The following is a 24373-nucleotide window of genomic DNA, read 5'->3' as shown; positions in this document are numbered from 1 at the left end:
AAAATTTAAAACTGAGGTTGCCAGTTTGAAACCCTGGGCTTCCTGGTCAAGGCACCTATGGGAGTTGATGCTTCCAGCTCCTCCCCCCTTCTCTCTCTCTGTCTCTCTCCTCTCTAAAAATGAATAAATAAATTTAAAAAAAGTACTTTTTGGGTTTAAACCCGTGGTCATTATTTATAGTGGTAGATATTGTCAGGAAAGAGGAAGAATGATAGAACATTTCTAGTGTTACTTGGTTCATATTAAGTAGGCAGAGCTCTCTGTTCAAGTTCTGCCCAGAGATTAATGCCAGTGGCCAAGGCCTAATTAGTGTGCCAGGTTTGTGTCAGGCACTCAGCCGATTCTCGCTTTGTTGTTGTTTGTGCATCTTTCTTTTTGAGAGAAATAATTGATTAGTCACTTGGTCTTGAACACAGAGGCTTTTCTGGATACTGTTAATAAATGAAGACCATTTTCTATTCCCAACCCACACCTCACTCGCCCTCACGCCCACCACTCCGCTGGCCCCGTGGGAGTCGTGATGGGGTAGGTGGACGGTAACAATAGTAGCAAGGGTTCTCAAAGGCTGGACGCCATGGAGGGCACCTCCACTGCCCTCAGGAGACCAGAGGTGCCGAGGACACGCTTCGCAGTGAGGCATCTGTGATCGTCATTCCTAAAATGTACACGCAGCTTCCCCGGAAAACCACGTGTCTGTCTGTGCAAATGACGGAGGCTTGTCATTGGAGATGCTGGTTTGTGTTTTTAAAATATATATATTTTAAATTTTAGCATAGTTTTAGATTTACAGAAGACTTGCAAAATAGCACAGAATTTGCATATGCTCCACACCTAATTTCCCCTATGCACATCTTACAGTAATAGATACATTTATCACAATTAATGAGGCGATAATGAACATTCCTATTAACTAAGCTCCGTACTGGATATAGATTTCCTTAGATTTTATCCGATACCCTTTCTCTGTTCCGGGATCCCACCCAGGATACCAGGATACCACATTGTGTGCAGTCACCTTGTCTGCTTAGGCTCCTCTGGGCTGTGACAGTTTCTCAAACTTCCTTATTTTTGATGACCATGACACTTTGGGGAGTGCTGGTCAGCTATTCTGTAGAATGTCTCTCAGTTGCAACTTGTCGGATGTTTCTGTCATGACTAGACAGGGGTTCTAACATGTTAGATGTCATATATCATATCATATCATACTAACAACATGCCTTGACCTGTTGATATTAATCGTGATCACCTGGCTGAAGCAATGTTTTCAGTTGCTCTATCCCCCTGCTTCCCCAACGACCCTTTTCGGAACGAAGTCGCTATTGTTGCATGGCCCACGCCTGAGTGTGTGTGTGGGGGTTACAATGCACCTTCTTGAGAGAGGGGAGAATCTACAGAAGTTATTTGGAGTTTTGCACATGAGATTTGTGCCTCGTTCCCTTGTGTATTGATTCAATCATTTATTCTTTATGTTGGGTTGGGATCCAGTAGTACTTTATTTTGTTGAAATTGTTCCATCTTGGCTGAGAGCTCTGTAGTTGGCTCCTGTGTCCCTTTGACATCACCCCATCATGTGCGCGTGTGTGCGCGTGCGTGCGCTTGTGCATGAGCATGTGCACTTCCTTCCTGCTCGGCACTAGGAGATGATCAAGACTTGTCTATTTCCTGCCCCAGTCTTAGAATCAGCACTCGCGTAAAGATGGTTCTGGACCTCTTACAACTCCTCGGTGTTGTTCTGATCATGGCTGATACATTCTCTTGGAAATAAGGGGCAGAGTTTTAAATCAAATATTATTTGCAAGTACATGCTGGCCAAGTCTTTGGTCTTACTTGAAGAAGTTTAACAAGGGAAAAATGAGGTGTAGAAAGGGGACAGGGCAAAGTGGACCAGACCAGTTGGGACTGGTTGAACATTCTGGGGGGCAGCCAGCAGCAGCTGTGACTAGCGTGTCTCTCCATAGCATGTCAGGTGGCTGCCAGGTGGCCCCACCTTCTCTTGTTGAAGTGACAAGAGGGTGTTAACATCCTCACCACACAGGGACGCGGTGGCAGTTCTCCCAGGCAGGAATTCCTGGAGTGAGTTCCGGGTCAAGTGCGGAAGGCTCTTTGCACATGTTCTTGACCTCAGTGAAATTCACAGACCTCAGATTTCCCTGATGTGGAGTAAGGTGGCTCTCTCTTTCATTGTACAGGGAATATTCTTTTTCAGAGTTCATACGAAGAAGCTGGCGAGACTTTTGTGAATCTTTTTTCCTACATTCGTTCATGCAGAAACGAATAACAATTTCAAAATGCTTAACATAATGCCTTTTGGACCTACGGAGAACCAGCGTTTAGAGACATGGCCTCTTTTTAGTGGTCACTGATTCCACTCTGGCTCTGACCGCCTGCTTGTTTGGCGCACACAATTTCTCCTCTTGGTCCTGTTTAGAGGACTAGCGGCGTCAGTTAAAATGTAATACAAATGAAGCAAGTCTGAAAATATATATTCTGAATAGAGCAGAAAGAAGAATCTTTGTTTACATCCCAATTCTAAATGTGTGATATATTTCTTTTCCATTTTTTCTTTTAAACCACTTGTTTAGAGAAAAAAGTTCCTGAAAATAACTTACATTATACCACTGTGGAGATGAGCGTAGGTCTCAGATCACGTTCTCTGGGGTGTGACCTGCGTCCTCTCTCTGCTCAGTAAGATTGTTGAGTGCTGAAGTTTAATTTCACCCAGGGCAGGCTGTGCAGGTAGCTGTGACTCTTTCTTCTTTTTTTAGGAGTTTTCCCCTGCTTGTCATTTGTCTTTAGGTTAAGAGAGCTGATCCGTGCCATCCTGTGGACACACTCTGAGCCCCTTCCCCACAATGCTGTATGTGCACCATGGTTATTAGGCAACCCACCTGTCAGAATAAGGGACATTCTTCCGGAAGGTAAGTGACTAAAGGGTACAGGTCATCTGTACTGTCCTGGGGGGAAGCCCATTGGGCTTTTACTTTTCTCCTTCAAGTCAGCTCTTGTATACCGAACATCACACTTGCTAGAAGAACATCCAGGTGGGAAAAAAAAAAAGTCTTATTAAAGATGGTTGTTTGGAGCATGGATTAGTAGTTTCCATTAATTCCTTCTAATAATCTCCAGCATCCCTTAAAACGCTAGTAACCGGCGGAAACCTATTTGAAAAGGATTCTTGGTTTTTTAATTTCTAAAATAAGAGACTCGATTTTAGTGTCAGTTGAGAAGAAGTAATTAAGTGAAGAGGTGAGGAAAAAAAAAAAAGAGGTGAGGGGTGGGCATCGTGTTTACGACGAAAACAAATTGTCTTGAAATTTCTCATTTCCCAGTTTTCTCAGAGGAAACAAACAGCCCTTTTACTTTTGTAGAAGTAGCCTGGTGTTTTTAAATGACATTACTTGGTAGAGATACTTAGGAGTTTGTAATGGCCACTTTCTGTGGATAAAATAACAGGATATTTGACTCTGCTGTTAGGCTGTAATGATGGGACCCAAGTTAGGCTTAAGTTTTCACCTTTGTTCAGTCTATAACGAGAAGTTTTACAAGATGAATTATTATTGGTAGCAAGATTATCCCAAGATGTCTAACCTACATAAGAGACCAAAATGTCTTTAAAGGACCTTATCACACATCATTTTTATTTTTAGACACGGAAGCCTACTAATTAAGAGAGGTGAGTCTAACCTATTCCTTAAAATTAGCCCAGACAGAATGGCTTTCTAGAAGAATGTTAGTATAAGTTTCTGTATGTCTTTTAAAAGCTTAAAAATACACTAGAGAGTTTTTGTGCACACATGCGTAAGACGCAACTTTCCAGCCATTCAGTTTGGACTTGCTGTTTGCGTGAAGATCTCACTCTAGACCGAGTTTGAGTCCTCACTTCTGTGACCTATTAGTGTGGGAATTCAATCTAATCTTTTTCCTTTAAAACATTTTTTATTTTTCATGTGGCTAACCAACAGATTGTTTAGACTCTTGCAGTTTTTAAATATTTTGGATGATCTTGCTCCATACAATATTTATAGGGTAAAACTCCTAGAAAACCAAAATAGTGAAAATATACTGCTCACAAAAATTAGGGGATATTTCAAAATGAATATGAAGATTAAAAAAAGCATTTGATTTTTTTTTTATTAAACAAGAACACCAGAAAAGCAAACAACAAGTCAAAGAAAGTTGTTCAATTATACAAATGAGATGCAAAACCAACTTGTATTTCATGGGTGAAAATGCACTAGACAAAAGGCTGAAAGCACTGGAGTATCTGCATGTTCCCTAGTCCCCTAATTTCTGTGAGCAGTATGAAAGAGGTAAATTCTGTATCAAATATCACAAAGGAGGGAGGAGGGAAAGAGATACAAATAAAGAGGGAGGGAAATATAATCTGTACATTTCACTCTAATTTACTTAGTCCTGCCTACTTCCCTTTCCCTCTCCCCCTCCCCCAGCCTTCCACCTTTTGGAACTAAAGTAAAATATTGCTACAATATTTTAGGAAACCAGCCTAAAGGTCTTAGCTGTTTTTGTTTTGTTGGGTTTTTTTAACTGCTCATAATTAAAAGTTGTTAGTTTTTACAATCTATGAATTAATTGTCCATGTGGTACTTGTCAGTGATGTGTGGTTGAATCCTTGAATGGATCATAACTTAAACCTCCCTGTGCATCCCTTAATGTGAACTCCTGAGACAAGTCTTTACCTGACTCCTCTGTCCGCCATTGTCTAGTCTCCCAGCATCATCCTGCTACATCCATAGGACATTTGCTTTGAATTTTTAAGGGGCCGGGGCAGACATTTCCTGTTTCAGCCATTTAAAGGCTTTATTCCTGGCTTTCTTTTTGAAATCTTTGATCATCTTAGGGAAATGGCTGAACATTTTTGGTCATAACAGATACTTGTTAATGAGTCGTAGTGGCGGGAACTGTCATTCCCAGCGTGCACGTGATTCCGCAGAGGAAAATTGTGCGATGTTTCTCGCACCCGCTGTCGGGAGCCGAGAACCCTAAAGGCCCTGTCCTCTGCCTCCCCTCCAAGGCTGATCCCTGTGACCTGATGCACCCTGTGTGAAACACGGACTCAGCTAGGATGTTACACCACCACTGTCGGAGGAACCCTGAGCTTCAGGAAGAGCTGCAGATCCAGGCTGCAGTGGCAGCCGGAGATGTCCACACCGTACGGAAGATGTTAGAGCAAGGCTATTCTCCGAACGGCCGGGACGCCAATGGCTGGACCCTGCTTCACTTCTCAGCGGCAAGAGGGAAGGAGAGATGTGTTCGGGTGTTTCTGGAACACGGAGGTGAGCTCACTGGAAGCAGATCCCTTTTTCCCCCACAGAGAAGCTTACAGGGAAACTGTGCTTCACTTAAAATGTGTGTGCAATTATTACTGCTTCTCTTTGTCAGTACCAACTTCTTACTTTCTCTCCTGTGTGCCGATTTGTTACAGTGATGCTCAGTTTTGTGTAAAACCAAGGTGTCTAAAGATTGGTCTGGTTAATTTCCTTTTTTTCTCTGTAACTATAGCTAGTTTATATATAGCCAGGTTTCTCCAGGTTATTTGAACTAAACACAGCCCTCCTTCAGGCTGACCGGTTGCTTGTGTTTCCGAAGCGAGGGTGACCGTGGTCCCTGCAGAGAGAGAATCACACAGGTTTCCCCGGCTAGTGACACTGAGGCAGATAAACCCAGTGCAGGTCCCTTTAAACAGCCTGTCCGAATGATACCCGATGTTTCAAATTGACTTCCTTTAAAAAAACGTTTGAGTGCTTTTATTACTGTGTTAGAGAGCACTTACCTGCCTTTTCCAGAATTGTACAAAGCTCCTAGATATCCTACAAGACTGTCAGTTATCTGAGGACGGGTTTTGTATAAGTATATGTGGTTGGAAACTGCATTTGACATTGTATGCCTTTGCTTCGAAAAACTGTCCATTCCTATAATTAATAACTCCCATGATTAATAATAACTAACAATTGTCCTAAACTAATACACTTTTTTCTTCTGTTGAATTTCCACTTCGTCTTCCTGAAGGTAGCCCATATGTCCTTTATCATTTGTACCCGTATTATCTTTGTGATATAGCCTGGGGTCGGAAGGATCTCGGGTCCCACGTGTGCCATTCGAGGGTCTGAAGTGCTCAATGACAGCATTTCTTTTCATTTCTAAGGAGTACTTTGTTACCAAACTAGCCAAATTCTCAAACTTCACTTGACATAAGGCGAATATTGGAAGTCTCGCAGCGCTCGTGAGTGTCCCGTGAGCTTTGTGGAGACAGGAGTAGGAAGGTTGGGAGCCTGGGTCGATGGCCAGGCAGCACGAAACCTGACACTCGCTGTCCTCACGTGTCCCAGGGGTCCTGGAGTAGGAACTGTATCCTTGAAATAGTTTGCTGTTGACCCAGCCATTCCCCGGTCTAGACCTCACTTGTCCTTCCTCCGTCCCTCCCTGCCTCTTGCTCAGACCTCATTTCAGCCAAAAACTCGAAAACCTCAGTCTACAGTTAATGGAGGGGATCTGTGTGTCGGGAGAAAGATCTGAGAAACACTCAAAGGTGGGCATGGGACCAGGACACTTACTATTCTGGCAGTGCTTTGGCTATGTTGAGAAATAGGAAGATATTGGATACATTCTTTTTTTTTTTTTTTCATTCTTCTGAAGCTGGAAACGGGGAGGCAGTCAGACTCCTGCATGCGCCCGACTGGGATCCACCGGGCATGCCCACCAGGAGGCGATGCTCTGCCCATCTGGGGCATTGCTCTGTTGCAACTGGAGCCATTCTAGTGCCTGAGGCAGAGGCCATGGAGCCATCCTCAGTGCCCGGGCCAACTTTGCTCCAATGGACCTTGTCTGCAGGAGGGGAAGAGAGAGACAGAGAGGAAGGAGAGGGGGAGGGTGGAGAAGCAGATGGGCGCTTCTCCTGTGTGCCCTGGCCGGGAATCGAACCCAGGACTCCTGCACGCCAGGCCGACGCTCTACCACTGAGCCAACCGGCCAGGGCCTAGATATATTCTTACCAAAAAAAAAAAAAAAAGGTGGAGTCAGCAGGATTTGCTGGTGGATTGGATAAGAGTTGAAACGGAAAGGACACAGGATAACTGAGCTTCTGGGCCTGAGGATAAGGAAGGGAAGAGTTGCCATTTACTGCCTGACCAAATGGTAGTGCAGTGGATGGCGCATCGGCCCAGGACATAGAGGACCCAGGTTTGAAACCCCAAGGGCGCTGGCTTGAGCACAGGCTCGTCCGGCTTAAACATGCCCAGCTTGAGGGTGGAGTCACTGGTGTGAGCGTGGGATCATAGATATGACCCCATGGTCGCGGGCTGGCTGGAGCGGAAATGTCCTGGCTTAGCTTGAGCCCAAGGTTGCTGGCTTGAGTAAGTGGCCACTTGCTGTGCTGTAGCCGCCCCCTCCCGTCAAAGCACATATATGAGAAAGCAATCAATGAGAAGCTAAGATGCTGCAACAAAGAATTGATGCTTCTCATCTCTCTCCCTTCCTGTCTGTCCCTGTCTCCCCACCAAAAGAAAAAAGAAAATAAAGAAAACAGTTGCCATTTATTGAATGAGCAGAGGAAGGTTAGCCAAATGCAATTTATAAAACAGGACGTGAATGTTTAATGTAAGCCACTCACCTGACAAGATCTTTATCCCAAGAATGTTGAAAAGTCAGATAGTAGGACTGTTAAACCTGCACGTCTTGCACAGTAAAACCACCAGTGAGTGTTCTCAGAGGTAAGAGGCCACCGGTGACTGTGCCAGGATGACAGGGACTTGGCCACAGAGAGACACTTATTTGGGGAGCAGCTATATGAAGCCACACTTGGTGCTACTAGGAGAAAAATCAAGTGGTTTTTTTGTGTTTGTTTTTTTTTACAGAGAGAGAGAGAGAGGGATAGATAGGGACAGACAGACAGGAACGGAGAGATGAAAAGCATCAATCATCAGTTGTTTGTTATGACATCTTAGTTGTTCATGGATTGCTTTCTCATATGTGTGCCTTGACCGCGGGCCTTCAGCAGACCGAGTAACCCCTTGCTTGAGCCAGTGACCTTGAGTCCAAGCTGGTGAGCTTTTTCCTCAAACCAGATGAGCCCGCGCTTAAGCTGGCGACCTCGGGGTCTCGAACCTGGGTCCTCAGTATCCTAGTCTGACGCTCTGTCCACTGTGCCACCACCTGGTCAGGACAGAAAAATCAAGTTTAATTGAAACAGTGAGCGAGTTTGACTTGCATTGCTGATACTCTCATTGTTCCCAAAGGAAAACCAGGCTCTCTTTTCTGTTTAATCTATACCTGTGCACACCGGTTCTCTACATTTAATGTAAGTTAGGTTAAAAATTCAGTTGCCATCACACCAGCCCAGGGGTCCCCAAACTTTTTACACAGGGGGCCAGTTCATTGTCCCTCAGACCGTTGGAGGGCCGCCACATACAGTGCTCCTCTCACTGACCACCCATGGAAGAGGTGCCCCTTCCAGAAGTGCGGCAGAGGGCCGGATAAATGGCCTCAGGGGGCCACAGTTTGGGGACGCCTGCACCAGCCATTTCAGATGTTCAGTAGCCACGGGAGGCTAGCAGCTCCACGTTGGACCTCAGATACAACATGTTGGCCCATGCAGATAAGTGACGTCTTGATGCTTTCCTCTCAGACGTCAGCTACAATGTGATGAAGACCTAGGCTTTAGTGATGTCAGAAGCATTAGAGTTGCCAAAAACAAATATGATGTGTGTGATATTATCTTCGTGCAAATCTTGGTGTTCCTTCTGACCAGGCTAGGGTGCTGTTAGAGTCATGGGTAGGGAAGAGTACTATGAATCAAAATGATAAGAAACCCATTCTTTTCATCACTATCCTCTTCCCATTTGAATCTTCCTAAAAATACCAAGACCCTGTTGGACATACGATAACTGGCATTAAAGACCCCATCTCAGTGCAAGCATTTATTGCCAGATGCAGTATTTGTGCACACTGGCCTGGGGCCAGGGGGAGGGGGAGTGGCTGAAACACGTGAAAACCAGTGAGCGAGCTCAGGGAGTCCTGAAGGAAACCCAGGTGGGGGGGGGGGGATAAATTATTCCTGGCTTCTCAGAAGTGAGAGACTTTGCAAATGCGAAGCCCAGTGGGATGAACCCGGCACTGATTAGAGCAATCTAGGAAGCGCGGTGGAAAACGGTGTAGCACCAGGTGTCAGGCAGGTAGAAACGGGAGATCTTTTGGCCCAATAAATCAGTGTCTATTTATTCTAAGGAGGCAGTCTTGAAGGCAGAAAGTGTTTTTCTGCATGAAAAATTTACCCCTTATTACATACAATTTTTAAAATGGAAGCATTCTCAGTGCTCAGATACAGAGACAAGGTTAAGTGATGTAGACTTCGATTACAATTATGTACCGTATTTCCCCATGTATAAGACGCTCCTATGTATAAGATGCACCTTAATTTTGAGACCCAAAATTTGAAAGAAAAAAAAAATTACATAAAATTATTGAATTCAAGTTTCATTCATTATAAAATTCATATAGCTTTTCATCACTGTCAAAACTCCCATCCATTAGCTTGTCCTCATCTGTGTCTGATGACAAATCACTGTCTTCAACAGTGAGCATAAAAACAAGCATGAAAGAGTGCAAAATGTAAGTAAAAAAAATCTACAGCCACTGTATAAGACATACCCAATTTTCAGACCCCAAATTTTTCAAAAAGAGTGCGTCTTAGACATGGGGAATAATTCCTAAAAACATAGAGAAGAAAAGCGGAAAGTACAGTGTGTCTGTAAAGTCATGGTGAACTGTGGATCGGTCACAGGACAGCAGCAAAGACGATAGAAATGTGAAATCTCCACCAAATAAAAGGAAAACCCTCCCAGTTTCTTTTTTTTTCTTTTTTTTTTTTTATTTCTGACTAAACCATTAGGACTGACAAGCAACGCTCCCGTATTTTTTAAAACGTCTGTACCCCACAAATTAACTGGCCATCCAGGGAGCGCATAAAGCTTAAAAAATCCAGAATGACCTTCTTAATCTTCCCAATGTAAAAAACTAGAACTTTGTTGAGGGGATTTACTCTGCCCTATACCTTGTAATTCTGTGGCTGCTGCATGAGTGGGCCAGGAAGGAGGCCAGTGTAGCTTAGCAATAACAGATACATCAGCTCCAGTATCTAAAAGTCCTTTAAATTTATGCCCTTGTATTGTTAGTTCCATTTCAAGGTGTTCCTGACCTATTTTTTTAAATCGAATTGGCAAAATCAGAGGAGTGAAATCGCCAATTTTCTTGGGGCCCCTTTTGCAGGATGTGGTCTGAGAAGCAGAATTAGCATCCTTATACTATTCTTCTAACTGCCTGAATTAGCTGTGAGACAAATTCTTTTATATATATATATATTAATGGAGTGACATTGATAAATCAGGGTACATATGTTCAGAGAAAACAGCTCTAGGTTATTTTGACATCTGCTTATGCTGCATTCCCATCACCCAAAGTCCAATTGTCTTCCGTCACCTTCTAACTGGTTTTCTTTGTGCCCCTCCCCTCTCCCAATCCCCTCCCTCTCTTCCCCCCCACCCCGTAACCCCCACACCCTTGTCCATGTCTCTGAGTCTCATTTTTATGTCCCACCTATGTATGGAATCATATAGTTCTTAGTTTTTTCTGATTTACTTATTTTGCTCAGTATAATGTTATCAAGGTTCATCCATGTTGTTGTAAATGATCCAATGTCATCATTTCTTAAGGCTGAGTAGTATTCCATAGTATATATATGTACCAAAAGCTTTTTAATCCACTCGTCCTCTGATGGACACTTGGGCTGTTTCCAGATCTTCGCTATTGTGAACAATGCTGCCATAAACATGGGGGTGCATTTCTTCTTTTCATACAGTTCTATGGTGTTCTTGGGGTATATTCCTAACAGTGGGATAGCTAGGTCAAAAGGCAGTTCAATTTTTAATTTCTTGAGGAATCTCCATACTGTTTTCCACAGTTGCTGCACCAGTCTGCATTCCCACCAGCAGTGCAGGAGGATTCCTTTTTCTCCACATCCTCGCCAGCACTTATTCTGTGTTGTTTTGTTGATGAGCGCCATTCTGACTGGTGTGAGGTGATATCTCATTGTGGTTTTAATTTGCATTTCTCTAATGATTAGTGATGTTGAGCATTTTTTCATCTGCCTATTGGCCATCTGTATGTCCTCTTTGGAGAAGTGTCTATTCATTCCTTTTGCCCATTTTTTGATTGGATTGTTTGTCTTCCTGGTATTAAGTTTTACAAGTTCCTTATAAATTTTGGTTATTAACCCCTTATCAGACATATTGTCAAATGTATTCTCCCATTGTGTAGTTTGTCTTTTTATTCTGTTCTTATTGTCTTTAGCTGTGCAGAAGCTTTTTAGTTTGATATAGTCCCATTTGCTTATCCTGTCTTTTATTTCACTTGCCTGTGGAGACAAATCGGCAAATATATTGCTGCGAGAGATGTCAGAGAGCTTACTGCCTATGTTTTCTTCTAAGATGCTTATGGTTTTACGGCTTACATTTAAGTCTTTTATCCATTTTGAGTTTATTTTTGTGAATGGTGTAAGTTGGTGGTCTAGTTTCATTTTTTTGCAGGTAGCTGTCCAATTTCCCCAACACCATTTGTTAAAGAGGCTGTCTTTACTCCATTGTGTGTGTGCTCTTACCTCCTTTGTCAAATATCAGTTGTCCATAAAGGTTTGGGTTTATTTCTGGGTTCTCAGTTCTGTTCCATTGATCTATATGCCTATTCTTATGCCAGTACCAGGCTGTTTTGAGTACAATGGCCTTATAGTATAACTTGATATCCGGAAGTGTGATACCTCCTGCTTTATTCTTCCTTTTCAAGATTGCTGAGGCTATTTGTGTTCTCTTTTGGTTACATATAAATTTTTGGAATATGTGTTCTATATCTTTGAAGTAAGTCATTGGTATTTTAATCGATATTGCATTGAATTTATAAATTGCTTTGGGTAATATAGACATTTTAATGATGTTTATTCTTCCTAACCATGAGCACGGTATATGCTTCCACTTGTTTGTATCTTCCCTGATTTCTTTTATCAATGTTTTATCATTTTCTGAGTACAAGTCTTTAATCTCCCTGGTTAAATTTATTCCTAGGTACTTTATTTTTTTGGTTGCAATGGTAAAGGGGATTGATTCCTTAATTTCTCTTTCTGACAGTTCATTGTTAGTGTATAAAAATGCCTCTGATTTCTGAGTATTAATTTTATATCCTGCCACCTTGCTGAATTCATTTATCAGGTCTAGTAGTTTTTTGACTGCGAATTTAGGGTTTTCTATATATAATATCATGTCATCTGCAAATAATGATAGTTTTACTTCTTTTCCAATTGGGATGCCTTTTATTTCTTTCTTTTTCTTGTCTGATTGCTGTGGCTAGGACTTCCAGAACTATGTTGAATAAGAGTGGAGAAAGGGGGCACCCTTGCCTTGTTCCTGATCTTAAGGGGATTGCTTTTAATTTTTGCCCATTGAGTATGATGTTGGCTGTGGGTTTGTCATAGATGGCCTTTATCATGTTGAGGTATGTTCCCTGTATTCCCACTTTGCTGAGAGTTTTGATCATGAATGGGTGCTGGATTTTTTCAAATGCTTTTTCTGCGTCTATTGAGATTATCATGTGGTTTTTCTCCTTCCTTGGGTTTATGTGATGAATCACATTGATTGATTTGCGAATATTGTACCAGCCTTCCCTCCCCAGAATAAATCCCACTTGTTCATGGTGTATAATTTTTTCATATATCTGGATCCGGTTTGCTAATATTTTGTTGAGGATTTTAGCATCTAAATTCATCAGGGATATTGGCCTATAATTTTCTTTCTTTGTGTTGTCTTTGCCTGGTTTTGGAATCAGAATTATGCTCGCCTCATAAAAGGAGCTTGGCAGTCTTCCTTCCTCTTGAATTTTTTGAAATAGCTTGAGAAAGATAGGAGTTAGTTCTTCTTTGAATATTTGGTAGAATTCACTTGTGAAGCCATCAGGCCCAGGACTTTTCTTTTTTGGGAGTTTTTTGATAACTGTTTGAATCTCATTTTTGTAATTATGGTCTATTTAGGTTTTCTGATTCTTCCAGATTAATTTTTGGAAGATTATATGTTTCAAGGAATTTGTTGTCCATTTCATCTAGGTTGTCTAGTTTTTTGGCGTACAGTTCTTCATAGTATTTTCTTACAATATTTTGTATTTCTGCTGTCAGTTGTTATTTCTCCACTCTCGTTTCTAATTTTGAGTCCTCTCTTTTTCTTAGTGAGTCTGGTTAAAGGTTCATGGATATCGTTTACCTTTTCAAAGAATCAGCTCCTGGTTTCATTGATCCTCTGTATTGTTTCTTTAGCCTCTATGTCATTTATTTCTGCTCAGATCTTTATTATTTCCTTCCTTCTACTAGCTCTGGGCTTTACTTGCTGTTCTTTTTCTAGTCTTTTAGATGCAGGGTCAAGTTGTTTATTTGAGCTTTTTCTAGCTTCTTAAGGTATGCCTATGATGCTATGAACTTCCCTCTCAGGACTGCTCTTGCTGTGTCCCATAAAGTTTGAGTTGATATATGCTCATTATCATTTGTTTCTAGGAATTTTTTAGTTTCTTTTTTCATCTCATTGTTTACCCATTCGTTATTTAATAACATGCTATTTAGTTTCCAAGTGTTTGAGTATTTTTCAGTTTTTCTGTTGTGGTTGGTTTCTAGTTTCATGCCATTGTGATCAGAGAAAGTGCTTGATATGATTTCAATCTTCTTAAATTTGTTGAGGCCGCTTTTGTGCCCTAACATGTGGTCTATTCTAGAGAATGTACCATGAGCACTTGAACAGAATGTATATTCTGCTGCTTTAGGGTGAAAGGTTCTGAAGATATCTATTAAATCAAGTTGATCTAGTATGTCCTTTAAGTCTGCTGTTTCTTTGTTTTCTTTCTTGAGGATCTATCTAGTGATGTTAGTGGGGTATTGAAATCCCCTACTATTATAGTATTGCTGTTGATCTCACCCTTTAAATCCATCAAAGTCTGCTTTATATATTTAGGTGCTCCTATATTAGGTCCGTAGATATTTATAACGGTTATATCTTCCTGTTGGATTGCACCCTTTATCATTTTTTTTTTTTTTTTTGTATTTTTCCGAAGCTGGAAACGGGGAGAGACAGTCAGACAGACTCCCGCATGTGCCCGACCGGGATCCACCCGGCACGCCCACCAGGGGGCGATGCTCTGCCCCTCCGGGGCATCGCTCTGTTGCGACCAGAGCCACTCAAGCGCCTGGGGCAGAGGCCAGGGAGCCATCCCCAGCGCCCGGGCCATCTTTGCTCCAATGGAGCCTCGCTGCGGGAGGGGAAGAGAGAGACAGAGAGGAAGGAGAGGGGGAGGGGTGGAGAAGCAAATGGGCGCTTCTCCTGTGTGCCCTGGCCGGGAATCGGACCTGGGACCCCTTGCATGCCAGGCCGATGCTCTACCACTGAGCCAACCAGCCAGGGCCTCACCCTTTATCATTATGTAGTGACCTTCTTTATCTCTTACTATAGACTTTGTTTTAAAGTCTATTTTGTCTGATATAAGTATTGCTACCCCAGCTTTTTTTTCATTTCCATTTGCGTGAAATATTTTTTTTTCCATCCTTTTCTCTTTAGTCTATGTGCATCTTTTGTTTTAAGGTGTGTCTCTTGTAGAGAGCATATGTATGGGTCCTCTTATACACGCAGCTACCCTATGTCTTTTGATCGGATCATTTAATCCATTTACATTTAACGTTATTATTGATATGTAATTGTTTATTGCCATTTTATTTAAAATTGTATTCCTCTCTTGCTATATCTTTTTCTCCTTTGATCTGTTTACAACAGGCCCCTTAGCATTTCTTGCAGCATTGGTTTGGTTGTAGTGAATTCCTTGAGGGGTTTTTTTGTCTGGAAAACTTTTTATTTCGCCTTCAATTTTAAACGATAGCCTTGCTGGATAAAGTAGTCTTGGTTGTAGGCTCTTGTTCTGCATTACTTTGAATATTTCTTGCCATTCCCTTCTGGCCTCAAGTGTTTCTGTTGAGAAGTCAGAGGTCATCTTTATGGGGGCTCCTTTGTAGGTGATAGCCTTTTTTTCTCTAGCAGCTTTTAATATTTTCTCTTTATCACTTAGCTTTGGTATTTTAATTATGATGTGTCTTGGTGTAGATTTCTTTGGGTTTCTCTTTAATGGAGTTCTCTGTGCTTCCTGAACATGTGAGATGTTTTCCTGCCTTAATTGAGGGAAGGATATGCTTGAACCAAGTCGCTATCCTTTGTTCTTTCTTTCTTTTTCAGGATCCCCTATGATGCGGATGTTATTTCTCTTCATGTTGTCACAGAGCTCTCTTAGAGTTTCCTCAGACTTTTTGAGTCTCTTTTCTTTTTTCTGCTCTGCTTCCGTGCTTTTATTTATCGTGTCCTCTCTCGCTGATTCGATTCTCAGCTTCATCCATCCTGCTTTTAATTCCTTCCATTGTATTCTTCATTTCTGATATTGTATTTGTCATTTCTGACTGATTCTTTTTTATTATTTCAATGTCCTTTTTTATATTTGCTATCTTTATTTAGGTGTTCGTAATGACCATCTATTGTTCTAAGATCTTTGAGCATCCTAACAATCGTTATTTTAAACTCTGCATCTGGTAATTTGGTTATATCTGATTCATTCAGGTCCTTTTTTGGGGATTTCTCTTGATTCATTTGTGTTGCATTTCTCTGCCTTCTTATCTTCTCTGTGTAAAAGAAGGTCTTGGCCACTGGAGTCCACTGGGTGCGACCTCTGTTCCCTAAGTATGGTTTGTCTGCAGGTCCACCCCCCCCCCTACTGTTGCTGCCAAGGGCGTTTGGGTATGGGTGTTGCTGGTGCCTGCCCACTGGGGCTGTTGCTGTGGTTTCCACTTTTCCTTCATGGAGTGGCTGTGATCACGCTCTCGGGTGTACAAGCTTTGGTGGCCTTGGCCTTCGCTCTGCCCCCGTGGGTGGCGTTATGCTGGGCCCTGAGGGCAGTGGCGAGCACCTTTGCTCAGCTGCGGGTCTCCACCTGTTTCTGGGCTTCCACCTTGCCCTTGCAGGAGGAGCCCACTTGTGGGACGGCTGCAACCCTTGGCTCCACAGGCTGGGCGGGACTGCGTGCCCACGCTCAGTCCCCTCCCAGTTTCTGTAGGATGATCTTGCAGCATGTGCGCATGTGCAGATGATGTTGTAACACCGTGTATACAGCGGAGCAGCCCACGGCCATGCCAGTCGATGTGGACGGTACAGAGGAAAGTTCGGTGTGTTCTGTGGCTCGCTAAATTCAAATCCGTGACCAAAGTGTAACATGAATATCGGCACGTTTATAACAAAGCGCCACCACATAGGAATAACATTACTCAGTGGGATAAGCAGTTGAAGGAAACCTGCATTTTGGTGGAGAAACCCTGTTCTGGTAGGCCATCAGTCAGTGACGAGTCTGTAGAGGCTATACGGGATAGCTACCTAAGGAGCCCTAAAAAAATCTGTGCGTGAGCCCACATCAAAGTGCACTGAGTAGGGATGAAACTGGGAGAGTTTTCTTTTTATTTGGTGCAGATTTCACATTTCTATTGTCTTTTGTTGCTTTCCTGTGACCGCTCAAAAGTGCACCATGACTTTACGGACACACTGTATTGTCGATGTTGACAGTAGGTACTGGGGAACGCCGTTTTCTGCCTTGCTGCTTGTCTAAGCGTTCAACTTTTATTCATTTTTTTTTTAGAGAAGAGAGGGAGCAACAGAGAGAGAGAACGGGGGGAGGAGCTGGAAGCATCATCTCCCATATGTGCCTTGACCAGGCAAGCCCAGGGTTTCAAACCGGCAACCTCAGCATTTCCAGGTTTACGCTTTATCCACTGCACCACCACAGGTCTCAACTTTTCATTAATGAAAAAGAAGCAAATCTGAGGGAAATCCTGTTTGGAAACATTTTATCATCTGACTTCCCACCTTTTCATTCTGTGCTGAATTAGTATCAGCTGCAGGTATTTGTGTAGACTTTTTCCTCTTATATCTCTGTTGCTTCTCTCTTCTATGTTAATACTTAAAAGACAAAACATAACTTGTATTAGACTTCCAAGCTGTGCTGTGTAAATTAGCTAATGGCACTTCAGAAGGAATAATCACGTGAATAGTGAACTAGGGTATAATTCACTATATGTGTATTCTGTCAGCATGTATGTGTACATACATATACTATATGCTAGGTGCATGTGCTTATACTACGTAAGTTCTTATATGGATATTTTGTGAAATCTGACTTGCCTGCTTTCAGGATTTGTAACATCCAAAGCATTTGAGCTTTAAACACAAATGGAGTGCACATAATAGCACTTCTATACAAAATCTGGTCATATATATATATATATATATATATATATATATGCACACATGCACATATAATGTATCCCAATACGAATTTAGACTTGAAAAGTACAATAGCTAAAAGGAAGAATTCACTAGAGTGGTTAGTAACAGATTTGAACTGGCAGAAGGTGTAATCAGTGACCTTGAAAATTGATACATAGACATTCTCTAGTCTTAGGAGCATATAGAAAAAGCAATGTTAAAGAAATGAACAGAGTTCCCATAGGCCAGTGAGGACACTATTGAGCATATGACATATGCATGAGGCATAATGGGAATGCCAGAAAAGAGAGGGGACAGAGAGAAAGGGGCAGAAAGAAGATTTGAAGAAATAGTAGTCAAAAACTTCCTACATTTGATGAAAATCATTTAACTGCCTGTCTGAGAAGCTCAGCCAACTCCAAGTAGATTAAACTCATCTGGACACATAATAGTCAAACTGTGGGAAAAAAATCTTTACAAACCCCTAGAACAACTCATTAGTCAACAAGAGTCAAATATCAACAGTACAACAATTGAAATTTCTTTTGAGAGCCAAATTTTTAAACTTCAACTATAGGTAGGTACATTACTAATCGAGGTAGCGCCTGCACATGGTATTTTGTGGAAGAGCTACACTCAAGGGGCCAAAGAGCCACGTGTGTCTCATGAGCTGCAGTTTGCCGACCAGGGCCCTAGAGAGATGACTCACTGTATTCAAGGGTCTCTCAGTAAGAGTAATGGCTGATTTTTTTTTCATAAGAAACATCATTGGCCAGATGGCAGTGGGATGATGTCGTCTAATTGCTAAAAGCAAACGACTTGTCAACTCAAAATTTTATATCCAGCAAAACTGTCCTTCAAAGATGCTCCAGGAAAATGAAGAGAATGTGTTGCTCTTAGTACTTGCCTTACAAGAAAGTATTGTAAAGAGTCCTTCTGGCTAAAAGAAAAAGACAGTTCAAATTCACAAAACAAGTAAAGGTCACTGGTAAAGGTAGTTATGCAAGTACATATAAAAATATGTATTTGTTTTCTATTGCTGTGTAACAAATTACACAAAAATAAGACTTACTATAACACACCTTTAGCACCTGATCTTTGTGTGTGTGTGTGTGTGTGTGACAGAGACAGAGAGAGACAGAAAGAGGGAAAGACAGGAAGGGAGAGAGATGAGAAGCATCAATTCTTTGTTGCAGCTCCTTAGTTGTTCATTGATTGCATTCTTATATGTGCTTTGACCAGGGGTGGGGAGACTACAGCAGAGCGAGTGAACCCTTGCTCAAGCCAGTGACCTCAGGGTTTTTAACCTGGGTCCTCAACATCCCAGTCGATGCTCTATTCACTGTACCGCCATCTGATCAGGCAGCATCTCATCATTTTAAGGTGCTGGCCAGGCTGTTTCGCAGGCTTAACTGGAGGAGACTATGTTTCTAAGCTTGCTCTTATTGTTGGCAGATTAATCTGCTTGCACTCGTAGGACTGACAGTCTCGTTCTCTTGCTGGTTGGAGGTTGGTTCCTAGAGATCACCTGTAGATTCCTGTCCTGTGGGCTTTCTCAGTGTGGCTCTTTATGTCATCAGGGCAGCACAGAGAAAAATGGAGTCAGATAGTGCATAGCATAATCACAACAGTGACGTTTCATCATCTTTGTCTGATTCTGTTGTAAGGACGTCACTGTCCTGCTGACACTTGGGGAGAGGATTACACAAAGGCTTGACCATCAAGAGACAGGGGTTATGGGAGGAACTTCCTCAGAATCATTCCTCCATGGACAGTATAAATATAGTCGTCCCCCCCCCCCCCCAGCCTTTCATCTCTTAAAAAACAACAACATAAAATAATAGCGATAAAACTTGCTGGGTTTATAACATATGAAGGTGTAATATATACAGCAGTAATAGCACAGAAGGGAGAGGCAGGAAGGCTATATTGAAACAATTTTTTTATTTTATTTAGAGAGAGAGAGGAAGGGAAAGAGAGGGAGAAAAACATGGATTTGTTGTTCCATTTATTTATGTGTTCATTGGTTGCTTCTTGTATGTGCCCTCACCCAGGATCAAACCCACAACCTGGGTGTATCGGGATGATGCTCTAGTCTAACCAACTGAGCTACCTGGCCAGAGCCTGAAACAGTTTCTGTGTACTGCTAAAATTAAACTCATAGTAAAAATAGAAATGAAATAATAAGATAAATCAGTGGAATTGATACCAGGTTGATGACAGAGAAAATTGATGAAACCACAAAAACAAAACTGATTCTTGGAAGAGATCAACAAAATTGATAAATCTGTAGCTAGACTGATAAGGAAAACAAGGGAAAAGACACATAACCAATATCAAATATGGAAAACTTTTCAGACATAGATTGCTAAAACTGATCCATGAAAAAGTAGAACAATTTAATAGCCCTATATCGACCTAAGAGACATAATTAATAATTACAGCTTTCTACCAAGGAAACTTTAGACCTAGCTGGCTTCTCAATAATTATTTCAAATATTAAAGTAATTAACAATAAGAGCACTACCCAGACTCCTTGAGAAGGTAGAAGAGGGAACACTGCCTTATTTTATGAGGTTTATAGTGCCTTTGTGGAAAACCAAATAAAGGCATTGCCAGAAATGAAAACTGTAGACCGGTATCTTTCATGATAACAGATACAAAAATCCTTAACAGAATATTAGCAAATCTAAACCATCAGTTTATGTTACACCACAACCAAAGAGTATTTATCCCAGGAATGGACGATTTAGCATCTGAAAATCAGTATGGTGAGTAATTTACTGTATTACTAGAACAAAAGTAAATACCAAGTGATTGTTGCACAAGATGCAGATGACAATATAAAATACCCAATCGTCCTAAAAGAAAAGACTCCTCCATAAACCAGAGGCAAAAGATAACTTTGAAAACTTAAAAAAAGTCACAGGGATAACTGCAACGGTATCGGGGATATGTTCTCCTACCCAGTGGGCTGTCTTTTCCTTTTGTTGATGATTCCCTTTGCTGTACAAAACTCTTCAGTTTGACACAGTCCTGCTTCTTTATCATTTTGTTGTCCCCTCACCCAAGGTGATGTATCAGAAAAAATGTTGCTACAAGAAATGCCTGTGAATTTATTGCCAATGTTTTCTTCTAAGACTTAGGGTTTTGAGTCTAATTTTTAAGTCTTTAATCCATTTTGAGTTTATTCTTGTGTGTATGGTGTAATAAGGTGGTTTAGTTTCATTTTTTAGGGCTTAATATCCAAAATTTGTAAGGAACCTATAAAACTCAACACAGAAAACAAACAAAAAATCAGATTAAGAAGTGGATAAAGGACCGGAATAGACATTTCTCCAAAGAGGACACACAGATGGCCAATAGACACAGGAAAAGATGTTTAGTGTCACTAATCATCAGAGAACTGCAAATTAAAACGACAGTGAGGTATCACCTCACACCTGTCAGTCGCTGTCATCAGTAAATCCACAAACAAGTGTTGGCTAGGATATGAAGAAAACGGAACCCCCATGCGCTGTTGGTATGCAGATTGCTGCAGCCACTGTGGAAAGCAGTGTGGAGTTACCTCAAAAATTAAAAATGGAACTGCCTTATGACCCAGAAATTCCTCATCTGGGAATAAAGCCAAAGATACCAGAAACACTATTTCGAAAGAATATTTGCACCCCCATGTTCATTGCAGCATTACGTATTACAATAGCAAGATTTGGAAGCAGTCTGAGTGCCCATCAGTAGACGAGTGGATAAAAACGCAGTGGTACATATACACAGTGGAATACTATGCAGGCATAAAAAAGAAGGAAGCCTTTCCTTTTGTGACAGCATGGATGGACCTGGCGAGCGTTATGCTAACTAAGTGAAGCCAGCCAGCCAGAGAAAGACAAGTGCCCTATGATTTCACTTCTATGTGGAATCTAATGAACAGAGTGAACTAGCAAACAAAAAAGAAACAGACACATAGATACAGAGAACAGACTGACAGCTATCAGAGGGGAAAGGGGTTGGGGCTGAGTGAAAAAGGTAAAGGGATTAAGTAAAGAAAAAAGTTTGTAGGTACAACAGTCTGATAAAGACAGTAGGGAGGGGTGACTATATGGGGAGGCAGAAGAGGATAAAGAGGGAATAAATGGTGACCGAAGGAGACTTCACTTGGGGCGGTGAATATTACAGTATACAGATAATTTATTATAGAATTGTGCACCTGAAATATGTGCAATTTTGTTAACCATGTCACCCCAATACATTTAATTTAAAAAAGATAAAAAGAAAAACAACTTACATCACAGTAAATGATAAGCTATTGAATACTTTCCCTCTAAGATCAGGAATGAGGCAAGGGTGTATGTGTGCCATTAACACTTCTATTCAGTATTCAGTTGTAGGTTCCAGCCATTGGGATAAGGGAAGAACAATAAATAAGAGCTTGATCAGGCGGTGGCGCAGTGGATAGAGCATCGGACTAGGACACAGAGGACCCAGGTTCGAAACCCCGAGGTCACCGGTTTGAGGACCGGCTCATCCAGTTTGAGTGTGGGCTCACCACCTTGAGCGTGGGATTATAGACATGGTTGCTGGCTTGAGCCCAAGGTCGCTAGCTTGAGCAAGGGGTCACTCACTCACTGCTGTAGCGCCCTGGTCAAGGCACATATGAGAAAGCAATCAATGAACAATTAAGGTGCTGCAACAAAGAACTGATGCTTCTCATCTCTCTCCCTGTCTGGCCCTGTCTGCCCTCTCTCTGTCTCTGTCAAAAAATGTAAATAAATAATAAGAGCCCATAGATTGGAAAGGAAGAAGTAAAACTGTCTTTATGGGCAGAGAATATATTGTATACATAAAAATAGTAAGAAATCTCCAAAATTGCACCGGAACTAAATTTAATTTAGCTAGATTACAGAATAGACAGATCAATATGTGAAAATAAGTATTATTTCTTTATACCAGCAATTAACATCAGAAAAGGAAATTTTAAAACAATTCCTTATAACAACAAAACTTAAACGAATTAGTAATCAATTTCATGAAAGGTGTGTAGGACCCATATAATGAAAACTGAAGGAAATTAAAGACCTAAACAAATACTCCATGTTCATGGTTTGGAAGAATCAGTATTATTTAGATCACTTTAGGGAGATTTCCATTTTTAGAGTTGGTGGAGTTACAGTCAAAATTCTAGCATGCTTGTTGGAAAAAAATCTGACAAGTTGATTTGTGGGCCAGTTTAAAGAAGATTGAGGGCTGTCAGAACCTACTCTGAGAGTTGCTGGGTTCAAAACAATCTAATCTTGGTATATGGATAGAATTAGGTCAGTGGAACAGAATGAAGTTCAGAAATAGACCCACACGTGTATGGTCAATTTGTATTTGACCAAGACATCAGGGTAAATCATTGGGAAAAAAAGCTAGTCTTTTCAACCAGTTTTGCTGGAACAACTGACTCTTTCTATGGGAAGTAGTGAAAGGTCTTGATCTGACCTGACATTGTACACAACAATCAGCTGGCATTTAGTTTGTTGCCCTAAACATAAAGAGTTAAAAGTATAAAACTTCTAGAAGAAAACCTAGAAAAATCTATGTGATGTCATATTGGGCAAAGATTTCTTTAAACAGGACACGAAAAGCAGGAACCGTAAAAGAAACAAAATAAATAACATTTGACCGCATCAAAATTAAAATCTTTTCTTCTTCAAGAAGACACAGTATAGAAAACGAAAAGGCGTGTTCAACTAGGAGAAAATGTTTACACAACATATCTGACAAAGGGCTTGTGTCCAGAACATATACACAGCTGAGTTGTAAACTCAGCGAGAAAAACAACCCAGTAAAAGGAGGTTAACGATTTCAACAGACACTTCACAAAACACACTGAGGGAGTAAGTTCGGTGCCACGACATCAAGGAAGTGTAAACTGTGGGCTCCCATAAGTTACCACTTTATGCTCTCTTGAAGGGGTAAGATGTAAATTACTAATGACACCAAGTATTAGTGAAGGATGACAGGAACTCATCTACAGGTTGGCTCCAAAGTAAGTTACATGGTTTGTATGGAAAAGAATACAGTAATTAATAATAACAAGAATCAGCTTTTGCGAACTCAACAACCGTAAACTCACTCTTGCCCCACCCTGTACAGCTAGTGGGGATGTAATATTGTATCACTGCTAGAGAAATGTGGCAACTTCTTCAATGCACATTTAACACAGGACTCAGCAGTTATAGGTATTTACCCAACTGAGATGGAAACTTGTCCACACATAAACTTGGACGTAAATGTTCACAGTAGTCTTATTCACAGTAGTCTCAAACACTGTCTGCTGGTGAATAAATAGCTAAATAATTGGTGGTCCACATTACGGAATACTACTCCACAATATAAAGGAACAAATTTCTTGTACAGACACGTCAACATGGGTGAATTTCAGAAGCATCATGCTAAGGGAAGTAAGTCAGACACAGACTCGACGTACGCTGTGGTTTCATTTGTATGAAATTCTAGAAAGACAGCAACTTCAGTGGCTGCCTGGGGCCCTGAGTCTGGGCAGAGAACTGACTGTAAAGGGGCAGGAAGGACTTTTTTGGGTTGATACAACTATTTTGATTGTGGTGGTTACACGACTGTATACAACTCATCAGAGTTCATCAACCTGTGCACTTAAAACTGGTATATTGTATTTCAATAAAGCTGTCAGGAGAAACCCATATGCTAGGGAATGTTTATTTGCTTTTATTTATATATATCTTCAAATTTTTCAGTAGGTTTCAGTGGGTATATTGAGACTACCCTACACCTTGTTTAAAACAGCTTGCCAGGTTAGCTCAGTTGGTTAGGGCTTTGCCCCGATATGCCAAGGCTGTTGGGGGTTTGATCCCTGGTCAGGGCACATAGAAGAATCAACCAGTGAATGCATAAATAAGTGGAACAGCAAATTCATGTCTGTCTCTCTCTTTCAAATAAATAATTTTAAAAAACGTAAGATAAAGATAGAGTTG

General features: G+C 41.3%; 1 protein-coding gene across 1 annotated transcript in view; it reads left to right on the top strand.

The window, feature by feature from the left end:
• The window catches only part of ASB7 (ankyrin repeat and SOCS box containing 7), a 52253-nt gene that overhangs the window by 5089 nt on the left and 22791 nt on the right, over positions 1–24373 (top strand). Inside the window, exons 3-4 of the mRNA XM_066239053.1 lie at positions 2797–2918; positions 5033–5294. Coding sequence (XP_066095150.1) covers positions 5084–5294 — 211 coding nt within the window. The 5' untranslated portion in view covers positions 2797–2918; positions 5033–5083. The remainder of the gene's footprint in view (positions 1–2796; positions 2919–5032; positions 5295–24373) is intronic.

Source organism: Saccopteryx bilineata, chromosome 7 (assembly GCF_036850765.1).
Source record: "Saccopteryx bilineata isolate mSacBil1 chromosome 7, mSacBil1_pri_phased_curated, whole genome shotgun sequence".
Taxonomy (NCBI): Eukaryota; Metazoa; Chordata; class Mammalia; order Chiroptera; family Emballonuridae; genus Saccopteryx; species Saccopteryx bilineata.
The sequence above is the reverse complement of the archived record's forward strand: the minus strand, read 5'-3'. Positions and strand labels throughout refer to the sequence as shown.